Raw genomic sequence first — 22,100 nt, forward strand, 5'->3', positions numbered from 1 at the left:
TTACATGTGTGAGTAGGTCTAACACCCTCTGTTAAGGTTGCAAATCCAGGTCAAATTGTCTTCAGGTGTCTTTGGTGTTTCTCATTTGCTATGGCCCACCTCTGTGTCTCACTGAGCATCCTTCAGTCATCAGGCACAACTCTTGGGTGGCATGAACAGATCTCTAACTTCCAAGAACTCAGCCACCATACCCTGAGTTTGTACAGCACCGACAATCATGGGGCCACATTGTGGTTTCCATGGAGCCTAGGGTTCCCCATAACAAGCGATAACTAGTTAGGAAACTACTGTCTGCCTGCCCAGCCCCAGGAAAGACAAAGGTTGGGGTCAGATCTGGGTGAACATTTTCTCCAGTGTCTTGTAAGCAGTAACAACCTCTAGGACAACCATTTCCTTAGTCTCTTTCATGTCTGCTTGACCATGTGACCAGCCTGACACCAGGAGGAGAAGGCCATTGTCCCAGGGTTGTAGTGTTGAAGGACCGAGCTGCTGGTCGGGGCTCTTGACACTGCTGAAGATGTCACGATGCTGCTGCTCCAGGCTGGACCTTAGGGGCAAAAACAGGTGAGGGTCCCAGGTCTGACTCAGCAAAAGAATGAACTGATGCTGCTCATGCCTGGACTTAGGCCACAGGGTTGTGGTGTAATAAAGGAACAGAAGCAAACACTAAGAGTGTTCATGGCTATGGCTTCAGCCTGGGCTGGAGAGGCAGCTCAGACAAGGATCTTAGATTAACTCAGGCAGGACATTTCAATAATACAGCTCCCATGTGGGACATGGCCTAGGGGGGGTAGCCTGACTGGGTCGAGAAGTGTGAGATTCTGGGTCAGAATCAGCTGGAGAGGGTGAAGAATTAGATCTTGCTTGAGCCTGGGCCTCCTGGAAGGAGAGTAGGTGGAGGGGACCTACTGTGAGTCACCAAGACAGCTCAAAGGTGCAGTACCTCCAATGACCATGAGGGGCAGCATGGGGGCAGTGCTGCTTAGGATCCAGAGTCAGCTTGTGAGGAGTGTGTCTGTCAGGAGATTGGAGCTTCCTCCTGGGCCTCAGCCTAGAGGGGCAGAGTCTCTGGATGACAGGAGTGGGGGTGGGGGTGGAGGAATGGGTGCCTAATCAGCCTAGTTTGCTGTTAATTGAAGTGTCTTTAGTTTGCCTTCCTCTTTATGTGTGACACAGGAATCCAAGCTCACACTTCAAACACACTAACTACATACAGTGTTCTTCCATGTTTATTATTTCAAAATAACCAGGATCCACAGCCACTACTCAGTTTTGAAAAACACCAGAGACTGGAATACAAGGTCTTGGTAAATGTAGCTTTACTAAAACTTGAAAATCTTCCTGGCCTCTTCGATTTGTTTTGCATTTATGGGAGGCTTTCTCTGGCTGCCAGGCTGCAGGAACTTCTTCACATTGGGCAGGCTGCTGATTCTGCTCTTCAGGGCCTGGAATCCAGAAAACACAGCCTGAGAGTCAGAACTGCTCGTGTGCACAGTGTAAAACATCTGAGCCTCTCTCAGCACACGACCAACTGCATCCTTGCAACAGGCCCAGAGAAGACGTGAGAGGAACGACAAATCCATGAGCTAGAAAGCATAGCTCAGCATAAGTTCCTTAAGACCTCCTTTGACATCCAATTGTCTTCTCCTCCGGCCCCTGTGCAGAGTGTGGTGCAGAACACAGAGCACTGTGTCTCTCGGGTGTGAAAGCAGAGACTACCATAGAAAAGTGAGGACGTGAAAACTGAGTTGGAAATGGGGGCATTAAATATCAAAGTCTGACCAGGAATAACTCACAGTCAGTTTTCACACTGGAGATAAGGATGGGGTAACGGGGGGCGGGAAAGACACTATGGTGGGTCCGTGGAGTGGGAAGCACAGTGCTGAGTGGTCAGGGCAAAGGAAGGGGTCAGCATGACAGAGACCTGCTCCCACACTGAGTGTGCAGAGACAGGCCACATGAGATGGAAGATGAAGGCCATAAGCAGCCTGCAAGAAATGGGGATCTAGGCAGTGAGCTGTGGGGTTCTGCATCTTTCTCATGAAAAAAGACAAAATATTCTTCTTGGGGTATCACCTCCAAATCTCCATACACAGAAAGATTATAGTCATGTCTCAAACCAGTGTTTAGTAGCTCAGTTTGGAGGCTGAAGTGTGGGCCCTCAGCAGCCCACAGGCCACCATTATGTTCTCAGAGCCATGCATGTGCGGCTGCCTCTCTGAAATGATCTCACCTTCAGCAGGGGGAAAGGGGCCAGAAGGCTGGAGTCAAGCTCTTCAACATAGAGGAGAACTTCCAGCAGGTGAATGTCCACCCTGGTCAGCCTGTTGCCAACAAGGTAGTCTTGTCCGTGGCTCTTCAAGACCTGCCAAATTAAATGAGACAGATTATGAACACATACAGTTGGGCTGGGGCCACTGACTTTCCCCAAGTCTCATAATGAGACACTTTGCCTCTGTTTAACTTCTAGTAAAGAGTCATTACAAGTGTGTACATTGTTCATGCATACTGAGAAAAGAATTATAATTCCCACATTGTGGTAGTTTGAATGTAATTCACCCCCCTAATCTTATAGAGCCTGGCACTATTAGGGGGAGTGACTTTGTTGGAGATAGTATGGTTTTCTTGGAGGAAGTGTCACTGTAGGGCGGGCTTTGAGGTTGCCAATGCTCAGGATACCACCCACTGAGTGAGCTGACTTCCTGTTGCCTACAAGCCAAATGCAGCCACGTGACAAATGCCTGCAAGCCTCTGTGGTCCCCGTCACAATGATAAGGGACTGAACCTCTGAAAAGATGTGAGCCACCCCAAGTAAATGTTTTCTTAATAAGAGTTGTTGTGACCATAGTGTCTCTTCATAGCAGAGAAAACCCTAAGTAAGGCAAACCCTAAGTAAGGCTCAAAAGCAAAAGTAAGCCTCCCCTGTTCTTCAGTCCATAGCGCAGTGTATACAGGGAACTCGGGAATCTCAGACATGATGATGGCTAGTTCGTGTGTCCCATGAGAAAAGTCTTAATTGTCAGGACCATAGGCTACAGGGGACCCCATGAGGACCCGATGGCTCCTAAACCCTCACTGCTTCCATAGAGCAGGGCCGAGACGGGCGAACGGTCAGAGGATGGAATGAGACCCAGAGTGATGCTCTGTAGGTCTGACAGTCAGGCGCTGTCGGAACAAGGTCTGAGAAGGGAGTCATGGAAGATTCCCGAGTGCTTGTGAGAAAACTCCAAGACGCCAAGGCAAGAGTCCTCTGACTCCAGCTTCTTCAAACATCGTAGACTTGTTCTTGCACTATGCTTTCATGCTCTTTCAAGTATAGTGGAGAGGAGTGAGTTCACCTCAGACGACTCGTTAACACAGGCTAGTGTTGTTTCTCTATATGCCCCTGTGGAAAACATGTTTCCACTTTCGGCTTGACCATCACGTGTGGCTTGCTCTTCTGACTGCATGGTTTACTCACGTGACTTCTCTTAGCCCTTAGAGTGAAAACAGTCTAATGCTCTGGATCGAGTTGGCTGTTGCATGAGACTTCAGTTTGCCTTCAGTCTCCCAGTCCCATAGTCTCTAAACAGTAACGACTGCCTCTGAGGAATGTGTAGGATCCCTTATTCTCAAGGATCACAGCTTTTTTTTGCTTTTATTTGACAGAAGATCAAGTCAGTCTGACGTGTTTGTGATCTTCCTCCAAAGAGAAGCCCCGACTAAGAGAGACACTGTGTGTACACGGACACCCCTTCATGTGTGGATGTGCATAGCTCTCCTCCCAAGCCTGCCATCTGTGACCCTAACTCCTGCAGCCCAGTGTTCCTTTACATCTCTTCATCAGCCTCCTCCTCTCCCCTGCATCACTGTCCTAGGTCAGGTTCTTCTCCTCCGTCTTTGAAGCTCTCTCCTCTTCTGACAGACAGTGGCTCTCTGGCCTCCCTGTGTGATGTGACAGAATATTTTCCCATCTGTGTTTTTCTGCAGTTTGCCCTGGAATTTTAGCCCAGTGTGTCTGTAGGATCTATGTTCATCTCTGGTGAGGCTCAGCCTTCCACAGATCAGGTCTGGTTATGACCTTGAACCCTGTTGAATGTGGACCACTAGGTTGGCGTGACCATGCAGTGCCCCTTCACAGGCCATTTTTATACAGCGTCCTGTGGGCAGGGAGCTGCAAGGGAGGCTCATGGAAGGTCACTGAGGCAGCACCCTGTCCTTCCCAACCTCTATGTTTCTCTTGTCCTGGGAACTCAGTGTCCCCAGACTTCAAACAGCCTACTTACTTTTTCAAAGGCAGACAAGTACCGGTTTTTGGTCTTGTCTTTTAACAAGGAGATCTTGGCTTCTCTTTGGTCTGGGGGACATATGATCACTTGCAGCATCATCTCAGTGAGATCTAAAATACCCTCTGTATACATGTCAATCCTGAAAGACAAAATTATCCAAATGGTTAAGGATTCACAGAAATTCCCTATTTCACATTTTAATCTAAAAACCCAGGAAATTTACTCTGGAAGGTGTTTGCAAAGTTACTTCATCTAGTGGGTATGAATATAATTTTTTTATATTTAACATATTAACTTTCCTTCCAGGACATCCTGTTTGTTCAGATATAGTTTTATTTATTTATTTATTTTTACACGCACATGGCCCTAACCCAATCCCCAAAGGCATCACTGACCCATTTGGAGATGCAATCCTGATATACTTGGTGGCATCCCATAAGATACAGTAGTTTTGCATGCTCCTTGATATGATTTGATCTCTAGAGCCATGCTGAGATTATCTGAGCTACAAAACTGCAGTATTGGGAATATTATGTGAAGGTGTGTTACTTTTGTTTATGCGGCATTTGTTTAACTCTGTGCAGCTGTGATACTTTGCTTCTCTAGAACACCTGATGGCCTCACAGAGCTCTGAATGGCAGTAGTGAAGCAGGAGGAAAGGAAGGAGAGACTGGCAGGCAGAAAAAAAAATATATAGTAGGAGAAATCTGGGAAGAAGGGGTTCAGAGAAGTAGCCACATAAATAGGAAGACAACAGGGACCAGCCACTCAGCTACCCAGCAATCCATGGAGTAAGAATACGCTTTAGAGAGTAAGAGAATGGGAAAAACCCAGAGGCAAAAGGAGGATGGGATAATATAATTTAAGAGAAGCTGGCAAGAAACAAGTCAAGCTAAGATCAGACATTTATAACTTAGAATAAGCCTCGTGTGATTCTTTTGGGGGCTGGGTGGAGGGCTCCCCTAAAAAGAGCAAAAAGAACAAAAAGCATCCTACTCTTCCTATAGATGCACTACAACACTGCCTCCCAAGCCCTCAACACCCAGCCCTGGCTGGGCCTTCAGGTGCGTCTCTGTGCATCTCTCATTCTGCCGCACGGCTCGGAGTCATTCTTGGGCAGTGTACAAGTCTCCACTCGTTTCTCGCGAAGAACATCTGTATAACCAGATCACACTGCAGTTGGATTCTGGCCTTGCTGACATTTGTCGTGACTTGTCTATTTCTTTATTCATGTAAGCCACAGTACACATGGGACACATGCATTCCCTTGTTCCAAAGCGTAATTTCTACGATTCTTCTTGGAACAAAGGTTCACCATCACACAGTCATACACCGCCATTATTATACCCTCAAAATGTGTTCTTCTGTTTTAGTAAGTAGTCTTGCAGGATCCTGGAAACATAACATTCTCCAATTCTAGAAGATTTTGGTCTCCCCCCACACCCCAAGGCCTGGCACAGTGGCAGCTAGTGCAGGAGGACTGATCTGCTTCCTTCTTGTCCATGGGGAGGACGGGAACATTTCATATGAAATGAACAATGGACTGGGAGTTCGAGGCCAGCCTGGTCTACAGAGCTAGTTCCAGAACATCCAGAGCTGTTACCCAGAGAAACCCTGTCTCACCAGTCCCCTCCCCCTCAAAAAAGAAACGAGCCATGGAACATATGCCCTGGTGTCTGCTTACTTTACACCATGTAATGTTCATGCTGTACCTTTGTATTGCTTTCCTCATGTATGTTCATGGCTAAAATCATACGATGTGCTCCTCTCTCATCTCTTATTGAATATCTCGGCTGATTCCACCATAGGGAAATATAATAATGCTGCTGGAAGTATTTCTATACAAGCATTGTTACAGTCAGGTCCTTTTACCATGGGCATGTTTCCCGCACCACATTTAGTTCTTTGAGCATCTGTGATACTCTCACACAGTGGTTTATGAGGCAAGGATTTTGTCAATAAGAGTGGGTTCCAGCAAGGGTGGTACAGTCAGCCTGGCTGTTTTAGTCCTGAATTAAATGCTTCAGGTAATCTTGGCACTCGGGAACTGGTCTCTCTAAGCCTCATTCTGTTGAGCAGTCCATACAACTGGCTGGGAATTCAGATGCTTGCTCTGCTCTGTTCCTACTCCTGGGATGTGGGAGGCAGATCCTTCACCTTCCTCCCTAGGACTCCTTCTGCAGCCTCAAGTCCTGTGTCCTTGCCCTAAGCTGTTGGCTGAGGTCCAGCACTGAAGCTTTGAGACCTGGAGTCATGGCTCCCCCATGCTCAGACCCTTGGCCACCGTGTTTGCAACTCTGGCCCTGTGCTATGCTGACAACATCATCCTTGGCTGTAGCCACACTCACCTGCATCCACCCCATTTGCTTTTCCCTCTCCTCCATGGACTCTTCTATACTTGGCCTAAGTGGTATAACCAGCCTGCTCTTAGACATAAACCCTGCCACCCTCTTGCTCATTCATGGAGAGACCCAAATTTCCTTCGTTTCCCCTTGGAGTAATAACAGGAAATATACCGTACAGGGCTCTCTCCTTTGCGTCCTTCCCATAGAGGTTGTATTTGGTGGCAATGTAGTTGAGAATGGCTCTGGTCTGTACCAGCTTCATCCCATCAATCTCCACCATGGGTATTTGCTGAAACATCAAACTCCCATCTGTGAAAGAAGAAAGGAAAAAGGTCTGTGAGGTGTCCAAGTCTCACTTCTCAGGAGCAGAAAAGTTGTATTGAAGTGTCTGATCATGTAAAGGAAAGATAAATGATTGGCTCTCAGTCTTTCAAGTTGAACCCTATTTACTTTAGCATCTGTTTCCTCTCTGTCTCACGCATCTTCTTTTGGCTTCTCGAATCCATCTTTATTTCCTATCCAGACACATACTATATCTCTAACGCATGCTTTTATGTTCAATTCATGTCCCTGGATGCATGTGGAAGAGGGGGAGGGACAGCAGAGAGATACCATGCAAAGAAAACTAGGGTGTTTGACAATCTAATCATTTTCATAACATGAAGGTGTGTGGCAGGGTCCTCTGTAGGGAGCTACCATGAGCTCTCCAGCCTTTCTTTGTGGTTGATAGTAACTCCTCGGTAGTTAAAAACATCATCACGGCTGTTTTCTGTCCATGATGTAATTGATGCTGATGTGTCTGTGTGTGGCTGCAGGGCCGTGTGTGTGATACTGACGGTGTAAGTGAGTCGTCCTCACTGAGATCGCTCACTCTGGGGTAGGAATCGTAGCAAACAGTAACAACCCGCTAGGCAAACTTTTGGAGAAACCAACTTTCCCACCCTTATCACTGTCTCCATTTTTAGAGCACCCAAGAAGCTCCCCCCTCCATTACATCCCTCTGCCATTCCTGACTGTCCCCACCCTCTGATCACCAACATCACCTTCTGGTAAACCTCCTACTCGGCACCTTACTGAGGGCTTACAGATACTTAGTGTTACCTTTTATTAACTTCTCCAAGTCTTCTGGAGATTCTACAAACTTCTCTTCAAACTGAAGGAAAAAAAAAAATCAAAGGCATTCTCGTTAGCCCGCTCTGTATCATTGGAGATCTTTGAGCTTGAGCAGTCTGTGTCTGGTAGAACATTTGCAGAAATTAAAACTTGCAATAGATACAAAGGAGACTGTTCATGGCCACTTGGAATTCAGACTAGATCCGTCAACAATAGGGTGTTGATCACAACAAAGCTACTCAGTCGTGTGGTGCTCCTCCACCCTGACCCCATTCTTAGAACCTAAGAGGGGAGTGTTCTCACTGGCAGCCTCGCACTGCGAAATTGACTGTTGAGGCTTTGGGTTTTAGGAAAGTGTTTTAACTTCATTGAGAACAGAATAGAACTTTCTGTGTCTCCGTCATGGCACATGGCATGGGCCCGTGGGTATCTACATTTTTTATTTTCAAGATATATTTATTATATTCATGATACTTTATTAAGAAGATGACAATTTTGAGACTTCTCAACTGTAAACAATGAGTTTATAACACATCATGGAAACACAAAAAAGATAGGATCAGACTAACTCTTACTTTGTCCTTTAGGTAATTGGTGAGTATTAATTAAGGAAATTAAATCCTTATTAAAGAATGATTTTTATATTCAATTTCTTTTCTTTATTTGTCTGTGCCCTTGTCTTTGGATTTACTTAAAGCAGTTTTGTCTGGATGGCTCTTTCAGCTCGTATTTAATCACATTCTTTTCATCTTTGCCATCCTTGATCTTTGAATATTGTGCTTTTGCATTTATTGGCCCCATTTCAGATTCTCTAAGCAGCTGTCAATTGTTCCCTGCCAATTTGACATCTCTTTAAAAGCACCAAGATTGAGTGATTGTAGCTTGAGCTTCAGGTTACAGACTGTGTTCTGAGCATTTCGCCTTTCTCAATAACAGCCCCTGAGTGTTCACATACCTTTATAACCTTTGATTATTTTAATAGTAGTCTCTCAGTTCTGAGACTTGAAAATGTATTTCCAATGTTTTTAAGTCTTTCGCTATTAATAAAATTTTATCAAAAAATTTAAAAATTATTACATATTTTGTGTGTACTGGTGTTTGCTGGGAAGCGAATAAGCAGTCTCTGCCTACCTATATCTGTGCACCACACACATGGACAAAGCTGTGACATATGAAAAGACATACAAATCTGGGTTTTTACATGGGTTTCTAAATCCCAAATCAGGGCATTCCACTTTGCCTTTATCTACTGAGTCAACTTGCCAACCCTCTAGGGTCTTTGAAAGGTCTTTTTTACTTTCATAGTTTAAAGGGACTTTTTAGTTATGAAAGTTTGAAAATTAGTTTCTAATTTGATTAGTAGTTTGCTGATGATCCCATAACCCCACAGATTGGACTGACAGACAATGAAATGACGTCAACAACTTGCACAGCACTCAGAGAGGGGCAGGGAGTGGTGACAGTCATCACAGAGGTGGCTGAACTGTGATGGGCTTGGTGGGTGTGAGGGGGATGATGACAATGGCAGCCTGTGGGCACACTGAGCTGGAAGGTCCGAGCCAGGGTCTCTGGTGGCCTCTGCCCACTGCCTTCTCAGTCACTATGGACATGGAAGAGAAAGGCTTGTGCACCACCCCCTCCTCCTGAGTTAAGTCAACAGTCCAGTGTCTTAGAACATGCCCTGAGTCACAAAGCTGGCATACACACACTGGCACCCAGCTATTCATGTATTTAAAGAATCCTCCTGGGCTGGCACTAGCGTTTCTCAGTTGTAATGCCCTCCTTCATTCAGAAAGGATCAGCTGAAGTCCTGTTCCTTTAGGAAGGGAGGTGGATTCCACAGCTGAGGGAAACACGTTGCCATGACACCGAGGGAGGACACCAAAGCCGCCTTCACAGGACACCACTTCATCCTTTACCCTTCCCATTCTGCTCCTGTCTGAGGAGGGCAAGATCTCAGGCAGCTTCCAGGACTTCCTCTTAGGAAGTACCAACAGCTGAGCTCCCCTGGAGTGAGCTGGGAAGTGTTTTTCCCAGTGACACCTCTAGAGGGCAGCACTAACATCTACCAGAATTTTCTTCCCTAGAGGTGGAAAGAAAGTATTTAAGCTCAGAATGTTGCTTCCATACTCACTTGGACCATTCTCTCACACTTTCCTGAAAGCTCAAAGATGTGGGGCCACCCGACAATGGCACCTCTGTTTTACACCCTACCTATACCCTCCCGACCAGCCCTGCACCTGGCATCTGAAGTCTCTACAAACTGATTACTGAGTGTGCTGGACTGTGGCAGGAGGTGTGTCTGTCTTCTGTGTCAGGGCTCCCATTTGTCCTGTCTGTCTTTAACTTAACTCTATTGAACGTCTCTTGTATAATTTACCCCTTTTTGTAGTTTTTATATTATAGGAGTGCAGACCAGAGTCGTGGGCACCCTCTGAGGCTAGAGCAACAGGCGGTTGTGAGCAGCCTGTGTGGGTGCTCTGCAAGGACACCATGGGATTTTGACCTCTGAGCCATCACTTCAGTCTCCTGTCCCCTTGAAACCATTTTTATCATGGAAATTTCTGGTTCTACTCTGTAAAACTACACACAAGATGCAAAGATCCTCCACCTGTCAATCACCAGCTCCAATAGCCCCCAGCTAATGTCCACCGGGTTCATCACTGCCCATCTTCTCTGTGACTCTGATTTTAATGTCAGACTTGAGGTGTCAAATGTCCCCATCGCAAACAGTTTTGTGAATCTTAAATACTCTTTTAAAAAGAACAGGGTCATAGCTATAACCACAATATCATACCGTAATCTGCAATAAACAATTCGAATTATTTAATAATCAATACTTGAGTTTGTATTTCTGTATGTCTCATTATGTAACTAGATTTAACTCAAATAGTTAATCAACCAAGTAAGTATTTGATTTTTTTTCCTGAAAATATCCTTTAATGTGACTGTGTTCTTTGATAGTGTGGTCAAATTTTCATTTGCTCCAATCAGTCCATCTCCTTAATACATGAAGATCACTATTAACAAGAAACCATGTACCGTTTTCCTGGTGTGGAGCCTCTCAGCTTAGAGAAGTATTTAGACTTATCTTAGGTCCCGTTCCAGAAGAGCAAGGCACAACCTACCTCCACCCCTGCTGCAGCCAGGAGCCACCTGATGCACTCCATCCTGCCCCGGCCATTGAAGTAGTGAAGCACGGGCTTCCCAGCCATGGCTGCAACTGTGGTTTCACTGTGAATGAAAAGCAAAGAAATCAATCCTGGGAGACTGTGCTCTGTGTGGGACCCTCTCCCCTTATTCTCAAAGGGGCAAGAAGAAATTTCCTAGCAGAATATTTTCCCAGGAAGATAGTGGCCTTCCCCTCTCCCACCCGGGAGATTCCGAGCACAAGGTCACTTAGCTCAGCCCAGCCAGCCACTTGGTACAGGCTGATAAAGATGGCCTAACTCAAGAACAGTGGCCTTGCTCTAAGAACAAGGAAAAAGCTAACTTAACAGAATGGAAGGGAGCAAAAGTCCTTGTACCTGTGCCAAACAGCTTCAAAGATTCTCTTTGTATTTATGCCTTAAAAAGCTTACCCCACAGAGGAGATACAACTCCTCTCTACCTTGTTGTAACGGGGATGGAGATGAGTTCCAAACATGTTTGTATTATGCTGATTAAACCTTGCTTATTACAGTCTGGACCTCTCTGGTGGTCTCTCTCTGGAGGTTGTAATCTGGGCACAACACTCTGGAATATGTTCAGTAATACAGCACTAGGGAAGGGCAGTCTGCCTTCTTCATGGATGACTTCCAGGGGACCCAAGAAGGTCATCTCTCTTTTCCTCTCTCTTTCTGTTTTTTTGAGACAGGATTTCTCTGTGTAACAACCATAGCTGTCCTGGAATACTCTTAGTAGATCAGATTAGCCTTGAATTAATAAGTCTGCCTGCCTTTGCCTCCCCTGTGCTGGGATTAAAGGCATGCACCCCGGAAGGTCTCTATGTCTTAACTTCTCACTCAGCAGTGACCAACAATGAACACTGCACCAATCCAGACTCACTCAGCTGGTCATAGGCCTTTGCTTTGAGGACGTAAGCAAAGTAACCCTGATCCTATAATGATAAAGGACCCGTGAACCTGTTTCGTCTATTTCCTGAAAAGTTGTGTATGCTTGTTTTGTTGGGAACTTTTGTCTGTTTTCTGGTGTGTTTGCAAGTTTTGCTGCAAGCATGAAGCTGAACAAGAATGATTGGGCGATTTTTGCTGTTTCTGCTGCCGACAGCAGCCAGTCACCACCCAGCACTGATGTGGCTACATTTATGGTCAGGGCTCAGAATTTATCTCTGGGGTTGGCAGGAGTCCAGATGTCTTTTTGGTGTTGATAACGTTAAGCCTGTTTTATGCTGCTCTTTATTAAAAAGCTTGGCTCTAGGGCTGGAGAGATGGCTCAGCGGTTAAGAGAACTGACTGCTTTTCCAGAGCTCCCAAGTTCAATTCCCAGCAACCACATGGTGACTCACAACCATCTGTAATGGATTTGGTGCCCTCTGCTGGAATACAGGCATATATGCAGGCAGAACACTATATAACAAACAAACAAATATTGGGAGAAAATGGAATTATTACTAAGACTTAAAAAAACAAAAAGCTGGCTCTAGCGTTGGATTATGGCTCTTCTTTCGCTAGACCCAAGCATGTTTATTTAACAGTTTCCTCTGTGTCCCTGTGTCAGCCTGAACCCCTGGCACAGTGACGGGGAGAAGAAAAACACAGCAAACAGCCAGAAAATTGGACTTGGCTTATATGAACATTCTGTACCTTGAGATTTACAAATTTATTTTGTTGGCTAAGATTAAAAATATGGTTACATAAAACGTTAAAACTAGCAACACTGAAAACTGATAATTAAAAAAATCTACACAAGGATAATTTTAAAGGAACCACATGACATGACATGATTGTATTTTGGGTTGCCATCACTTTTAGTCAGCCACATGGCTGGAGGCACCTTTGCTACGGTTAAAGAAGATGATGTCATAGGATTTCACTGCTGTCTTGATTAAAGGTGACCCTGTGGAGTGGGCGTACCAAGGAGGCAACAACAGGTCTCCAAGATATTTTGGATTGGGGTAGAGTTTTAGATGAGAGTTCATGTCCTACCCTAAAAACAAGATTTATATAAGATTTAAAAACAATGTTTGTTTAATAAGATGTTAAATCTGTGCTTCTATCAATGCTTTATACACAGGAATGTACCTTGGTCTGGCAACTTGGTAATTTAAGAGTCACCCAGGTGGGTGCACCCCTTGCGGTCCTGAGTTCCATGCTCGTGCTCTCTCTCCTTCTGCTCCTGATTTGGACCTTGAGATTTCAGTCCTGTGCTCCAATTTGGGTCTCTGTCTCTGTCTCCTTTCATCGCTTGCTGAAGGTTAATATTCAGGAAGATGCCTATATGTTTTTCTTTGGGTTCTCCTTATTTAGCTTCTCTAGGATCACTAATTATAAGCTCAATGTCCTTGGTTTATGGCTAGAAACCAAATATGAGTGAGTACATCCCATGTTCCTCTGACTGAGACAATGGGGATGTTCTATTGGGAACTCACCAAGGCCAGCTGGCCTGGGTCTGGAAAAGCCTGGGATAAATCCGGACTCTCTGAACATAGCGGACAATGAGGACTACTGAGAACTCAAGAACAATGGCAATGGGTTTCTGATCCTACTGCACGCACTGGCTTTGTGGGAGCCTAGGCAGTTTGGATGCTCAACTTACTAGACCTGGATGGAGGTGGGGGTTCCTTGGACTTCCCACAGGACAGGGAACCCTGATTGCTTTTCGGGCTGGGGGGAGACTTAATTGGGGGAGGGGGAGGGAAATGGGAGGCGGTGGCGGGGAAGAGACAGAAATCTTTAATAAATAAATAAATTAATAAAAAAAATTAAAAAAAAAAGAGTCACCCAGGTGATAATGGTTTTCAAAATGAAAAGGGACCATAGGGAACAGCTGAGGTTTGTGAATGTATGGGAGGGCTAGAGTTCCAAAGAGAGTCCAGTTGCTATGGTGACCTAAACAGTTTTAGAAATGCCAGTGCCAGGTGATAGTCACCAGAAGCAGCAGCCACAGTGAAATGGAGCAGGCTGTGAGCCAGAAGCCAGGCTATGTATACAAGGCTGAGGGTGGGGCCAAAGAGATCAGCTAAACCTCCTCTCAAACACAAAACAACAACAAAAAAGATTATAAATAAATCCCAGATGTTGAACTTTAGATTGCTTACACTATCTGGAGCTTGATTTTGCCTTATACAGATTATGCCGTGTTTCTCCCTCCTAAAGTAAAAGAGGGTACTTTATGTTTTGGTATAACAGGAAGGCATTTGAAAGGTTTTTTTAATTGATTTGTATTGAGCTCCACATTTTTCTCTGCTCCCCTCCCTGCCTCTCCCCTCCCTCCTTCAACCCTCCCCCAAAGTCCCCATACTCCCAATTTACTCAGGAGAACTTGTCTTTTTCTACTCTCTACTTCCCATGTAGATTGGATCTATGTAAGTCTCTCTTAGTGTCCTCATTGTTGTCTAAATTCTCTGGGATTGTGGTTTGTAGGCTGTTTTTTTTTTTTTTTTGCTTTATGTTTAAAAACCACCTATGAGTGAGTACATGTGATAAGTGTCTTTCTGTGTCTGGTTTACCTCACTCAAAATAATGTTTTCTAGCTCTATCCATTTTCCTGGAAAATTTAAGATATCATTATTTTTTTTCTGCTGTGTAGTACTCCATTGTGCAAATGTACCACATTTTCCGTATCCATTCTTTGATCGAGAAGCATTTAGGTTGTTTCCAGGTTCTGGCTATGACAAACAAAGCTGCTATGAACATAGTTGAGCACATGTTCTTGTGGCACGATTGAGCATCCTTTGGATATATGCCCCCAAATGGTATTGCTGGGTCTTGAGGAATGTTGTTTCCTAATTTTCTGAGGAATCGCCACACTGACATTCAAAGGGGTTGTATCAGCTTGCATTCCCACCAGCAATGCAGAAGTGTTCCCTTTTCCCCACAACCTCTCCAGCATAAATTGTCATCAGTGTTTTTGATCTTGGCCATTTTTACAGGTATAATATGGAATCTCAGAGTTGTTTTGATTTGCATTTCTCTGATGACTAAGGATGTGGAACATTTCCTTAAGTGTCTTTCAGCCATTTTAGATTCCTCTGTTAAGAGTTCTCTGTTTAGGTCTGTACTCCATATTTTTTTATTGGATTATGTGTTCTTTTGGTGACCAATTTTTTGAGTTCTTTGTATATTTTGGAGATCAGACCTCTGTCCGATGTGGGGTTAGTGAAGATCTTTTCCCATTTTGTAGGCTGTCATTTTGTTTTATTAACTATGTCCTTTGCTTTACAGAAGCTTTTTAGTTTTAGGAGGTCCCATTTATTAATTGTTTCTCTCAGTGTCTGTGCTACTGGGGTTATATTTAGGAAGTGGTCTCCTGTGCCAATGTGTTCAAGTGTACTTCCCACTTTCTCTTCTATGAGGTTCAGTGTAGTTGGCTTTATGTTGAGGTCTTTGATCCATTTGGACTTGAGTTTTGTGCATGGTGATAGATATGGGTCTATTTTCATTCTTCTACATGTTGATATTCAGTTATGCCAGCACCACCTCTTAAATATGCTTTCTTTTTTCTATTTGATATTTTTTTTTGCTTCTTTTTCAAAGATCAGATGTTCGAAGATGTGTGGATTGATATCCAGGTCTTCTATTCGGTTCTATTGGTCCTCCTGTCTGTCCTTATGCCAATACCAGGCTGTTTTCAGTACTGTAGTCTGTAGTAGAGTTTGAAGTCAGGCATTGTGATGCCTCCAGAAGTTCTTTTATTATACAGGATTGTTTTGTCTATCCTGGGTTTTTGCTTTTCCACATGAAGTTGAGTACCATTCTTTTGAGTTCTGTGAAGAATTTTGCTGGGATTTTGATGGGCATTGCGTTGAATCTGTAGATTGCTTTTGGTAAGATTGCCATTTATTGTATTTTATTTTTTTATTTTTTGGTTTTTCGAGATAGGGTTTCTCTGTAGCTTTGATGCCCGTCCCAGAACTAGCTCTTGTAGACCAGGCTGGCCTCGAACTCCCAGAGATCCGCCTGCCTCTGCCTCCCGAGTCCTGGGATTAAAGGCGTGCGCCCCCACCTTTAATAAATGGCCCGGCCTTGCCATTTATTTTTTTGTTAATTCTGTCTACCCAAGAGCATTGGAGATCTTTCCACTTTCTGGTGTCTTCCATTTCTTTCTTCAAAGATTTAAAGTTCTTATCATACAAGTCTTCCAGTTGTTTGGTTAGAGTTACTCTGAGATATTTTATGCTATTTGTGGCTATTGTGAAGGGTGTTGATTCTCTGTTTTCTTCTCCAGCCCTTTTATCATCTGTGTACAGGAGGGCTACTGATTTTTTTTTGAGTTAATCTTGTATCCTGATTCATTGCTGAAAGTGTTTATGAGTTGTAGAAGTTCCTTGGTAGAATTTTTGGGATCGATTATGTAAACTATCATATCATCAGCAAACAGTGAGAGTTTGGCTTCTTCTTTTCCAATTTGTATCCTCTTGATCACCTTTTGTTGTCTTATTGCTCTAGCTAGGACCTCAAGAACTATATTGAATAGATATGGAGAGAGTGGACAACCTTGTCTTGTTCCTGAGTTCAGTGGAATCGCTGGGAGTTTCTCTCAATTTAATTTGATGTTGGCTGTTGGCTTGCTGTATATTGCCTTAATTATGTTTAGGCATGTTCCTTGTATCCCTGCTCTCTCCAAGACCTTTATCATGAAGGGATGTTGTATTTTGTTAAATGCTTTTTTGGCCTACTTTGGCCTAGGTTGCCGGCTTTGCCCTGTTTCTGTAAATCCTGTTCTGGAACCCTTCCTGCAGAGTCCCTGGGTTGGAGTTGGACCTGGAAACATTTCTGGCTCTGGTCTACTGCCTTGGAGGTCCCAAGCTCGGGTGCACCCAGAATCACAGAGTACCTGCCTACTCCCTCAGAGGTTCCAGACTCACGCTTGGACCTGCAGAGGTTCCAGCTTCCTGCATATTCCCTTTGATGCACCAGACAAATGCTTGGACCCTCAGAGGTCCTGGATCAGGCCTGCTCCCTCTGAGGACCCAGACTCATGCCTGGCCCTGCCGAGATGTCTGGTTCCTGCCTATTCTCTTGGAGGGCCCACGTTCACTCATGCCGAGACTGGCAGAGGTCCTGGCTCAGTCCTAGTTCCTGGGAGGTCTTAGACTCACGCCCAGACTCACCTGGGTCCTGGCTTAGGTCTACTCCCTTGAACGTTCCAGATTCATGTACAGACCCTCAGTGGTTACTCCCCTGTACCTGTTCTGGTGGAGATCACTAACTGTGGATCTGGTCACAGACTTAATCGTCATCAGCCAGGGTCCTGGGACTGGGTTGGCTTCCGGGACTGGGTTTCCTGGGTTTCAGGACTTCTGCTCCTGGTGGAACTTGTTCCCTCTCTGTCCTAGGTAGCTGGTTGTGTCCCACTCCGGTTACACGTGAATATTGCTGACTCTGAGTCAGGTCACTGGTTCAGTCCTGGTCCACCAGTGTCCGCGGACTCAATTTGAGAGATTTTAAATCTTTTTCAGGACAGTTTTTAAAGTATTTAAATTTATAAGGCTACAATACATTTTTAAGTTTATAAAGTGTTTTATTTTGTTAATATTTGGACTTAAAATAAAAAGCTAAAAGGGCCACAGTCATAAGCCTCACAAAGAAGAAACTGGGGTGTTAATTCCTTATGATGCAGCAAGACAATGACCTAAGCAGTCTGGCAAAGGGCTTGAGGCAGCTTCTCAGCCCAGTGAGTCTGACACTCTGAGAGTTAAACAACCTTTAAACAGGGGTGTGAAATGATTGCCTGAGTGTCACATGTTTACATTAAGATTCCTAAAATGACAAGACTTCAGTTCTAATAGAGCAATGGGAAAAATTGTGTAATGGGGCACAGCCTGGGGAACTATATTAGAAGTTCAAAACATTGGAAAAGTTAAAAACTAATGGGTTAGAGAATATCTCTCCTTACTCAAGGTCTATTTAGGCCTTAGAATGTATGTCTAGCCTCCTTGTCTTTGCTAACTTTGCTAAGCTCAAGCTTTTTGGATAAACTGAGTAATTTAAAAATTTTATTTTAATATTGAAAGAGATCCAATTCAAGATCATTATTTTTTAGGGCTAAACCTGACAGGAATGGGATATGAAGCCAAGTTTGAGAAAAGTTGCTAACTTAATGTAGAATGTTAGGGAACACAACTAAACAGTCAGTCATCCTTATAAATGATCAAATTCTTTAATTATAATCATGTTAAGTCATGACAAAATTAATTATAGGGATAAACCTTTGTTGGAGAAGACTGTTCATTCATTCCCAGCCTCTCAGACCTACAAAGCTTCTGTGGGCTACATCGGAGGCATCTGTCTCCTGTGGGCTTCTCTTTGACTCCACCTTCTTTCTCCCAGCATTCAGTTTAGTTTTCCTTGCCTAGCTCTATTTTGCCCTATCACAGGCAGCTTCTTTATTCATTAAACAATAACGGCAACACATATACAGAAAGACTTCCCACACTAAGCCTTACTTCGTTCCCTGTATATGTTCAAAGTTAAGCTTAAAACAAGTAACTTGAAGCAAAGTTTGTCTATTCAGATATACCTGGACAGTCCTCAAAACTACTTCAGAGATCTATAACATATGGTATTTAAAATGTTGATTTAAAAGCTTATGATATCATACAGAGACTCCCAGATCCTATCAGTGACTCAAGGTCTCCAAAGAAGATTACCATGATTACTCCACCTGGATTTGGCAATGCTGACCACTGGGCAAGATGCCCCAGTAAAACAACTGTCACCAGGACCCAGGCCAGGTTGTGGACAAGCAGAAGGACATTGGAGAACTAATTGTACCCCCTTTGCCTAGACAAAATAAGATAGGTCTTACCCATGTTCCTCCACAGAAAAGACTCCCACCTTATGGGCCTGGCTAAGACTGATACTGTTCTGATACTTCTGCCTCCAGCACTATGAAGATCTGGGTATGGCTCACTGGGTATGGGCTGGTCTCTGTCATTTTTAATAGATTCAGAAGCTGCTTGGTCTACACTCAGGTATAATTTAACCTTCTTGGATCTCTGAGAGTATTAACCACAGGACTAGCTATGGCTGTCAGATTAGCAGCAGGCAGCCAGGTTCTTCCCCTAGGCTGCAGCTAGCTTGTTATCTCATTTCATATGTTAAAATCAAGAGTTGCTTTTCCTAGAGCTACTAGGTCTCCTGTTGAGAAAAGGTGGATAGGTTTGTCTTGCTTCATAAGAAAAGGGCTTTATAATAGTTTGACAGGCTTCATAATAAAAGATAAACAGGTTTCAGATGTAACTTTCCACTATAGGAATATGATTAGAACGTGATTAGAAATGACTGCTCTCAGTAGTAACGGCCTGTGTCTCTGGTGAACAAAAAAAGGGAATAAAAGAATAAAATCTATACAAGTTTTGAGGGTCTCAAAATGTTTTCAGATCTAAAGATATGAAAGCTTATAAATTTGAAGGGTCTCAAAACGATTTAAGTTTTATAAATAAGATATAAATAAATATGTTAAGATATAAAAAGTGTTTTAAATTTCTTCCCCTGCTATGGTACACAAGTTTAGAGCTTAACATTAATAAAGTTCTGATAAGTTAATAAGACTTTAAGGTACTTCTCCCTTGGCTAAGGGCATCTCACTGCAACCCATATCTGGCTCTCTGGACAGGGGAAAATGTACATGCTTTTAACCCAAATCTGTAGTTTTTGCTAGAACTCGATGGTATGAGTCTACTCCTGCTGTTTTATAGATACCTGCTTTTTCTACTATATATAGTTTTCAGTAATATATCTAAAACTTTTATGTCTCTTTTTGTAAACAAAAACAAACTCATGTAAGCTTCAGAGAATCTGGGAAGTCATAAAACTTGGATTCACTTCCCACAGGTCTAAAGAACTCCAGATAAATACAGCTCAAGGTTTCCCCCACGTGTCTAGTGCTGAAGATGATATTCTCCTGGTCTGGAGACTCCTCCCTTTCCCACTAGGACTATGGGCCTGAATATTTACCTTTAAGTTCATAATTTTAACTTCTGTTCCTCATTTAAACTTGTCTCAACAGGTTTCCACTTGGTTGACAGACACATTTAAGCATCGGCTGATGACGACAACCTGTTCCAAATGACTGTGAGCCCTGGACGTGCTGGAAGCTGATGTGGACCAGTCCAGCCCGTGTGAATGCTCCCTGTGTTTTCAGTGCCGTCAGCCAACCCGCTGCTCCTGATGAGTGCCCCACTGCCTGAAGTCCCTCCTTGCCTTTGACCAGCCTTTCAGCCTTCTTGGGCCCTGATAACAATGCCCCAATGTCAGCTTGAACTAGTTATAGAAAAGAACAAGTCATCCTGTGCTCCCCATCCAAAATAGGTTGAAATGCTTAGTTAAGGGATACTCCCTGGCTTGGGGAACAAAATGGCTACCTATAATGTCCATTGCCATAGCAGGAAAATAGGCCCAGAGTTGTTAATGAATGGATTTATTAACTAAAATGTTTCTGCAATTAGATAAGACACTTTGGTTCTTTATGCAGAACCGAAGAGATCATTCAGGATTAATTTTGTTGTACTCAAAGATCAGAGCTATAAGGCCTGGTAGCCAAGGATGGTCACTGCCATAGAAAAATCTGTTAGCTAATAGTTCTTAGGTCCCAATACCATCCCCTTGAATCCCTAGACAAGCAGAACCTGTGATTGGGTCCTGTCGTCTGTACTTGTGAAGAGGGGTATGTATGGGCCAGTCATAATAGGCTCAATAGAGATCAGCCAGTCAAAGAGCAGGCCTGAGTTTCAGGTTACCCTAAGGCAAACCTGGTTCCAGAAAAGACCACAAACTGAGACCACTCAGGCACCGCCCAGGAATGGGACAGTCAAGGGGAAAATACCTAGTGTTCCAAAGACTAGGATACCTGACATTGCCATCTTTGTAGATAGGATCACCAGACGTCCCTTAGTCCAGCACACACCAGTTCCCATTCACCAAGACACCCCAACCTCTGCTGTGATAAAAATCCTAACCCAATTTGGATCATCACTCGCCATCAGGTGGATGCAGGGTCGAAGCTCAAGCTTGAATAACAACTCTTTGCTTTGGCTTACAAGTACAGACTCCATAGTGTTATTAGGGTGACCCTGTGATCTGGGCATAACAATATGAACCAGATTCAAACACAGCTAGAGTCAATGGTACTGAGCAGTGAATATAATAAAACTGTATTACAATTACACGAGTAGAAATTACATTTTACTTTAGAACCAGCTCTTTTGTACAATTAATGCATGCTAAAAAGAACATTGAAAAGCTGTTTTCCACTGATGCAGACATAGAACTTGTTACACAGATTATAAGAGAGAGAACTGACCTAGTGAGAGTCCAGACTTCTGCTCTGCTCAGCTCCCCAGCTCCTGCCCCAGAAGAGTGTGGGAGCTACTTTAATAAGGTGAGCATTCTCACCAAGGGGGTGGGGACCAATAGGGAGCAGCCACTCCCATTGACTCCCACAGAGTTCATGATTCCAGAGTTTCATGATAGACTAGAAACGTGACAAGTCAGAGGGAGGGAGCTATGAGGCCCCATCCGTTCCTGAAAATCTAGAGTTCTTCAATTTAGTCCCTACAGTCCTATATATAACCCTACACAGGCTTTCTATAAACAACTCTATAGAAACTCAGCATCTCTCTCTCTCTCTCTCTCTCTCTCTCTCTCTCTCTCTCTCTCTCTCTCTTTCACACACACACACACACACACATATCAGGTGGAGGGGTAGGGAGGAAGGAATAAGTAATAAACTTCATAAGATCTTTTTTTTTTTTTTTACAGAGTTTGCCTCAAGTTTATTTGTAAAAACAGCATAAGGTCCTGAACATCTGCAAATACTGTGTAGGTGTTCACACCAGTCCATTTGTCTTCACATTGGCAGACTTTGAGACCTTTTTTTAAAAAATTTATTTATTAAAGATTTCTGTCTCTTCCTCGCCACCGCCTCCCATTTCCCTCCCCCTCCCCCAATCAAGTCCCCCTCCCTCATCAGCCCAAACAGCAATCAGGGTTCCCTGCCCTGTGGGAAGTCCAAGGAACCCCCACCTCCATCCACGTCTAGAAAGGTGAGCATCCAAACTGTCTAGGCTCCCACAAAGCCAGTACATGCAGTAGCATCAAAACCCCCTTGCCATTGTTCTTGAGTCTTTGAGACCTTTTTTATGGGGCTTTCACAGGGGCCTCGGCACCTTTGGGAGCCTGAGCTGCAGCTGAGACCTCTGCCTTGGCTT

At 44.0% G+C, this 22,100-nt stretch overlaps 1 protein-coding gene across 3 annotated transcripts in view; it reads right to left on the minus strand.

The window, feature by feature from the left end:
• Positions 1 to 1,211: 1,211 nt before the first annotated feature.
• Positions 1,212 to 22,100, minus strand: part of LOC142845795 (glutathione S-transferase A2-like) — a 70,428-nt gene continuing 49,539 nt past the window's right edge. The window contains exons 1-7 of one of the 3 annotated variants that reach the window (XM_075965149.1): positions 21,194 to 21,296; positions 10,855 to 10,960; positions 7,715 to 7,766; positions 6,790 to 6,922; positions 4,266 to 4,407; positions 2,234 to 2,365; positions 1,212 to 1,445 (exon numbers count right to left, since the gene is read on the minus strand). In XM_075965149.1, the coding sequence (XP_075821264.1) occupies positions 1,323 to 1,445; positions 2,234 to 2,365; positions 4,266 to 4,407; positions 6,790 to 6,922; positions 7,715 to 7,766; positions 10,855 to 10,941 (669 nt within the window). In that variant the 5' untranslated portion in view covers positions 10,942 to 10,960; positions 21,194 to 21,296 and the 3' untranslated portion in view covers positions 1,212 to 1,322. Of the gene's footprint in view, positions 1,446 to 2,233; positions 2,366 to 4,265; positions 4,408 to 6,789; positions 6,923 to 7,714; positions 7,767 to 10,854; positions 10,961 to 21,193; positions 21,297 to 22,100 lie in introns of those variants that run through there. The other 2 variants (XM_075965151.1, XM_075965152.1) reach the window with 2 other exon arrangements.

Source organism: Microtus pennsylvanicus, chromosome 3 (genome assembly GCF_037038515.1).
Source record: "Microtus pennsylvanicus isolate mMicPen1 chromosome 3, mMicPen1.hap1, whole genome shotgun sequence".
NCBI classification, from domain to species: domain Eukaryota; kingdom Metazoa; phylum Chordata; class Mammalia; order Rodentia; family Cricetidae; genus Microtus; species Microtus pennsylvanicus.